This window comes from Semicossyphus pulcher, unplaced genomic scaffold (genome assembly GCF_022749685.1).
Source record: "Semicossyphus pulcher isolate SPU_LCO1_2020_fin unplaced genomic scaffold, fSemPul1.0.p SCAF_24, whole genome shotgun sequence".
In the NCBI taxonomy this organism is placed as follows: domain Eukaryota; kingdom Metazoa; phylum Chordata; class Actinopteri; order Labriformes; family Labridae; genus Semicossyphus; species Semicossyphus pulcher.
Genome location: NW_027211698.1, coordinates 460,281 through 466,974, shown reverse-complemented (window position 1 = coordinate 466,974; position 6,694 = coordinate 460,281). Strand labels below are relative to the sequence as shown.

Below are 6,694 nucleotides of genomic sequence, written 5' to 3'. Positions count from 1 at the left end.
TTTAAGATTAAGCCACTTTTGGCTACTTTATGTACTGTTGAGTAGTATGAACTATGAAAATGCAACGTTTCACTGATAATGGCATATTTTATGTAAAATATGAATCTGCAAAGTAACTACAGTTGTCAGCTAGACATTGGGAAGAGAAAATTACAATACAATTACATTACATCTCTCTCTGAAATGTCATGAAGCACAAAGCAACATTATACAGAAATACTAGTACAAGTTCTTAAAACTGTCGCTTGCTTGTAGACCTATTCCATGAAATCACATTAAGACAATCTATCAAGAGTGTAATAAAAAATATTGATTATCAGATTTTGTTTGTCTTAGACATCTGGAGACATTTTAGTTCTGTCAGACTAGGGAGAGTACTCGTGTATCAAAAGGTGCTTTTCGACCCAAAGTACCAGGAATATCTAGTTCCAGGAGAGTAGGAAGAGTACATATATAAAAAGGTGCTTTTCGACTAAAAGTACCAGGAACTGCTTGTAGACCTATTCCATGTAATCACATTAAGATAATATGTATCAAGAGTGTAATCAAAAGTATTGATTATCAGATTTTGTTTGTCTGAGACATCTGGCGACATTTTAGTAGGGAGAGTTCTTGTGTATCAAAAGGTGCTTTTCGACCAAAAGTACCACGAACTTCTAGTTCCGGAAGAGTCGGGAACCTTTTGATTCGTGTATCAAAAGGTGCTTTTCTACCAAAATTACCAAGAGCGTTCAGTTCTGGGAGAGTAGGGAGAGTATGACTTTATCTGCAGTCTTGTCAAACATCTCAAAAGTACCACCAACATGCATAAAGTTAGTGCAAAAAAAAGTTCTTTACGGGAGTGATATGTACAGTTGTACTTCACAAATCACCAACGATAACAAATCTTCTACTCAAGCCCTCATACGTCCACAGCAGTGGACCAGCAGCGTTTGGCCCCTGCGGTATAATTGATCAGACTGGTGTGAATGGCTGCTCTCTAGCAGCCAATGGCTGAACACCGGATGCGAGATATCCGCTGCAACAACAAGCGCTCTGTTCCCCCTTCAGCTAGACGCCATTTACAGCCCAAATCCCGACCTCCCCTCCGGAAAGAGCGAAAAAAAAAAAAAAAAAAAAAAAAAAATACACACACAAGAAAAGTGCTTGCAAACCTTCAGAGCCTTGTGGATAAAACACAACGAATTGAAACTACTTCTGAACTGGACTTCTGTCGTCTCCGTTTTTTTTCTCTTTCTTCTTCTTGTTTTCAAGAGAAGTCAAGCAAAGTTTACACTCCGGCGGTGATTGAAGTGTTCGTCAGTTTAATGCCTCGTGCTCTCGCGCAAAACATGGGATTTACGTAGCGCTGGTTTTACAGAAAATGCGTTATAGTTGGAAACTTTCTCAATGGATCTTACCGACGACTTGCCAGACTGAGTTATTGATGCAGGGACTAAACGCTCTCTGAAATTGGATTTATTTCACCTAAGCGGGGGCTAAAGCGTCGAAAGCACGGTACGTGTAGCCTTTTGTAAAACACTAACTGAGGAGGAGAGTAGTTTTAAAAAACGCATTTCTCTATTGAAGTGCATTTGTGTAATTTACATGCTTAGAGAAACTTTGTCGTAGTTTCTGTAAGTAAGCCTCTGTGCAACTACCCCAGTCTTATTTTAACGTTAGCTAACTATAGACTATAACATTGCATATAATGTTTATGTCTGAAACGAGGGTGTTGTCCTTGGCTGTTTAAATTAAACGTTAGTTTCCTGCAATGATGATGGGGCAATTTCACGTTAACGTAAACGTTGTATGATCCTAGTCAATTTGAATTGTTTCTTATTGCTGATGTCCGCTTTATTACAAAGTAGTCTTAGCTAATTTGTTTGCTCATGTGTGCACTTATAATGTACAGCATTTACTTTGCCTACTCTATATATTCAATGCATACCAACAACCGATCTGTTGAACCTGTTTGACACTATTTCTCCTCTCCACTTAGCCTATGTATATTTGCAATATAAATCTGCTACATACAGTGCTTTATCAGTTGGATATCAGAAACCAAAGAAGACACTGATTTGTTTTTTTTTTATAGCTTTCCCACGTGGTTTTTTTTTTTTTTACTTGCAAAACGTTTTTTCATAACTCTAGCCTGTGTTTGGTACATGATGCCATCAGTTTGCTCCAGTTTACTTCTGTCAGCCCCCACACTTCACCCACCCTTCCCACCCACTGTGGCCAACATGGCCTGCATGCAGGCCCTGTAAGTAAATGAGGGGCCTTACGTCCCCCACTAACAGCTTTAAATTTGAGCTTGCTTGCAAGCCCTTCATTTGGAGAAAAAAACCCCTCATAAATCCCAAAGAACCCCCACCCTTGAACACATCACTTACACTTAACATGGACTCTTTCATGCTCCAAAGTTTTTATCTTGTCACTCATCTGCTTTTCAACAGTGCCACAATGTAAAATGTGTTCGAATGGGGAAGGTTGCTGCGGGCCATTTTTTATGCAACAAACAAAGCCCTTCCTGTATTGTCATTGAAAGGGGGGAACCTCACAACCCCACTGGAGGCATTTGAAAGCTAATTGCCTCAAGGAAGGAGAATTAAGGGCACTACTGTCAGTTTCTTTTCTTGGGTGTGATATGTTGGTGAAAACAAGGCTGTGCATTTGAATATGTTAGCATATTGCACTGTCACCCCGTGTTAGTCTCCATAAGATGAATAAGGGGGATAATAGCTGATCTGAGTGCTTATAGAGCAGAAGCCAGTATCTTTATTCAAAGCTAGACATTAAAAAAATATACACATGGTAATAATCTCTTTTATCAAAGGACTGTTGCCAAAATGTTGGTCAGTTGTTCCTTTTTTTTATACTCAATCTAACATGCACTTTCCAGGTCTGTGTTATCTGCTTGACCCGTATTAGTCTTTTGTAAAGTACACTACAACCTTCAGCCATTAACAAACTTGAAGGGAAAAAATGAACTTTGATCACCATCACACACACAGCCTCTCAGAATGGAAATATTCTATACTATATAGAAAATGAAATGTATATACATTGCTATCAGTTGTAGATTATTATTAAATTATAAGTAAAAGCAGGTTCTCTAAACAGACTATTATTTTCGATTATCATTCAATCCGCTGATTTGTTTCTTAACTTCATCTGTTTTGAAAATGTCTTTATTCCATAAATCGTGAAAAATGTGTGATATGATTTCCCACAACTCAAGTTGACGTCTTTAAATATCTCGTCAAGTCTGACCAGCGTGTATTGTGTGTAACAAGCAGCAGAATCTCACATTTGAGAAGCTGTAAGCGGCAACTTTCTGACACTGATGGTTAAAAAAAGACTTACTTATTATTATGAGATTATTCGATCATAAGAAAAGTTGCTGATAGATTTTCTGCCTATAGCAAATCGTTATCGGATGAACTGAAGCCGTTCTCATTGGTTTATATTTTTTAATTCAGTTTGCCAACAGTAGTTAATCAATCACAGAAATAGTTGCAATAGTTTTTTCGTTTTTATTTTGAAGTATTTTAAGTAGGGACTGACGGATATATCTTAGGCCGATATAAAAAGCCGATATGGGCCTATCAAAGATATTGGTATCGAGCCTCGATTTTGGTATTCAGGTATATGTTGTCCAAAATCCATCGAAAAGATATGATGAAGCAGAAAACAATGCTTGGGTTAATTTCTTAGCCTTTGCCTTCTGAGCCCTTTCAGCGTTTGTTGCAGACTGAGGGAGAGATGCAACAAAAGTCTCAGGCCCGGAAGATGATGCCATTCACAGTTGGTGTCTGAAGCTAAGGGGTCGTTCCGCAAATTAACTTTCTGGCAATCAACTAATTGATGGGGGTTTTTTTGGAATAAGGTCCAAGCAATTTTTTCGAAATTAATTTTCTTTGATTAGCTTAGTCATTGTTTTGTAAAAGGTGTGTTTGAAAACAGGAAGTTGCTGGCATGAAGCATTTGGATTCAGTAAATATACTAGTTCTTAAATATAAAGCCTGGATTCAGCTTAAGGTAAACAAACTTTTGTCATCACCTGTTTTGCAGTAGCCGCTATAGAAACACATTGTGTGTGAAAGCCAAACTTAAAAACCTGATTCTAAAAGGTAAACTACCCTCAGAGTGCCTCCAAACATTACACCAACTATGTAACCACGCTCATCCATCTTCATTCTCAACACCGTGATGTGCTTGTCAGGTTGCCTTATTTCCATAGAGGTGCTTGTACAGATATCGGTTATGATTTGCATGGCATAATTTGCATGGCTCGTCACAGACGGATATAAACTGTCTGTTTCTTTTACAGGACTTCAGATGTGTCCCATGCCAGCCAGAGCAGCCCTTCAGTCCCGAGATGGATTCCAGAAGTCAGAACGACAGCGACGGGGGAGGAGGACACCATGGACACCATTGGTCACTGTCATCGACCGGCTTGTCAGACACGGCGCATGGCGAAGAGAGAACTCAACCGCAGCCCCCGCCGACCCAAGATAGTCCGCCAGATCCTGGGTTGACTAATGGGCAGCTGCCCCATTCTCCACCAGTGCTATCTCTGGATCAGATCAGGATAACTAGGAGTAGCAATGAGTACACAGAAGGGCCCACAGTGGTCCAAAGGTCTCCAGCCTCTCAGCAGAGGCAACAGAAAAGTGACTTGGTTACTTCACCAGGTTCAAGAACCAGTGGGCAGCAGGAGACTCGGGAAGAGAGGCATAATAATCTCCTCAACCTTCATTTATTGACTCTGAATGGAAACACAAACACTTCCGTCTCTTCCAGGGAGGGCATAGTACGGTCATCCAGTGTAGAGGACTCACAGAGTAGCATCAGGACCAGCGAGGGGAGCAATTCTTCAGGCCAAAGGCTCCTCAGCAGCCTGGCAGGCAGCAACCAGATAATCAGAACACAGCCGACACGTACAGAGATAAATTCAGAGGAGCTTAAACCCCTGAATAACGAGTCCAGGGTGGTGGTGGCCGTGCCAGGCAGCAGAAGCTCTAAATATCAGGATGTACACTCCAACAAGTGTAAAGACTGTAGTCGTTGCTGTTGTACAGAGTGCAGGCGCCCGCGGGTGCTTCCTTCCTGCTGGATGTGTGGCCGTCGGTGCGTGTGCTCGATGCAGAACATGGTGGAATATGGGACATGTGTCTGCTGCGTCAAAGGGCTTTTCTACCACTGCTCCAGTGATGACGAGGACACCTGTGCTGACAAGCCCTTCTCGTGCACGCAGCAGCGCTGCTGCGTACGCTGGACTACCGTGTCGCTCCTCTCCCTTCTCTTCCCCTGTCTCCTGTGCTACCTCCCAGCTAAAGGATGCATCACTGTGTGCCAGAGCTGCTATGACCGAGTGTTGAGACCAGGCTGTCGGTGCAAGAACCCAAACCCTATCCACTGTGAGGATTCTGGCAAACCAACGTAGATGAAATGGTTGCTTGTCTTAAAAATGCAGGATGGAGAGCCTCCATGTCGACTGGACTTATGATGTTCTGGCCCTGTAGTTCTGAAGTTATGTTTAGCAAGCTAATGATGCTGTTGTGCTTGAGTTTTAATGTTTTACATCTTGACCTTCATGCCTTTCAGATCTGCTCAAATTTGGCCTTAAACTATCAACTTCTAAGGCTTTGCTTCTAGAGCCACTGGAGGTACATTCACTCACCCCAGCATTCACTTGAAAGGTAAACCAAAATAAGCGCTCCCCATGTTAAAAGGTATGAAGACATATTCAACTACTGTTTTGTCCTTAAAATGATCTCAGATAACGTGTTGTTGCTATAAGAGTCCAAACGGATAGCCTTTTTTTTAACATTTAATACAACTTATATGCTAAGAACAGACTCCTATTACTAACTTTATGTAAAGTAGTAAATGCAAAGGGTATGTACATTAGAAAATGACAGATGTTTATTTTTGTACATATAATAGTATTTCAACTGTGAAAAGTTTCTGCCACACCAGAGGCACCTTGATGAATCCACATTTCTATGAATCAGTCAACTTCTTTGTACATTCACTGAAATGTATATCAATCATTTTATGTAGTTTACAAAGGAAAAGTCTTATCCCTTCTGCTTGTAAATTGTACAGTGACCCTATATGAGAAATTTATTTTCTAATTCCAACATTGCTTAGTGTAAAGTTAAAAAATATATATTTATTTGAAGGTTTATTATTTTATAATGACAAATATTTATTTTGAGAAAGCATTGTTAATGTGTCACCTCACATGGGGCTATTCTCTTGTGGCTGCAGATACTGAGGTGACGTGTATGAGTGTCAAAGCTGGATGAATAGTTCACTATGAATTAGAAGACAAATATATTAACGTTTGAAATTAAACAACCCTGAAGTTTGACAGAGAATTTTTCCTGTTATTTTTCGGAACTGTCTTGTGTAATGCTTCTTTAAAACCAAGTTTCTGGTAGCTTCACATTTCAAACTTTAAAATGTTTTGGATGGGGTCATGACCATAACTTTTTATATGTATGTATGAAGTATGAAGAAGTGCCAGGTTTTTACTGGAGTCTTTTCACATGATTTTAAACAGACTTAAGAACCATTCTCAACACTTAATTGAACCTCTGCACGCCCATCTCAAGCAGAGCTATCATCAAACCTGCTTTTGTCACTTCAGCAGTATCGCTCCACAATGTTTACAGAGATTAAAAAGGGAACAAGAAGTCAT

At 40.2% G+C, this 6,694-nt stretch overlaps 1 protein-coding gene across 1 annotated transcript; it reads left to right on the top strand.

Annotated features, from left to right (window-relative positions):
* The first annotated feature begins 1,080 nt into the window (after positions 1–1,080).
* On the top strand, positions 1,081–6,359 carry spry2 (sprouty RTK signaling antagonist 2). Its single transcript, XM_069675467.1, has 2 exons — positions 1,081–1,497; positions 4,316–6,359. The coding sequence occupies exon 2, from the start codon at positions 4,364–4,366 to the stop codon at positions 5,429–5,431; it is 1,068 nt and encodes a 355-aa protein (XP_069531568.1). The 5' UTR covers positions 1,081–1,497; positions 4,316–4,363; the 3' UTR covers positions 5,432–6,359.
* The last annotated feature ends 335 nt before the right edge of the window (positions 6,360–6,694 follow it).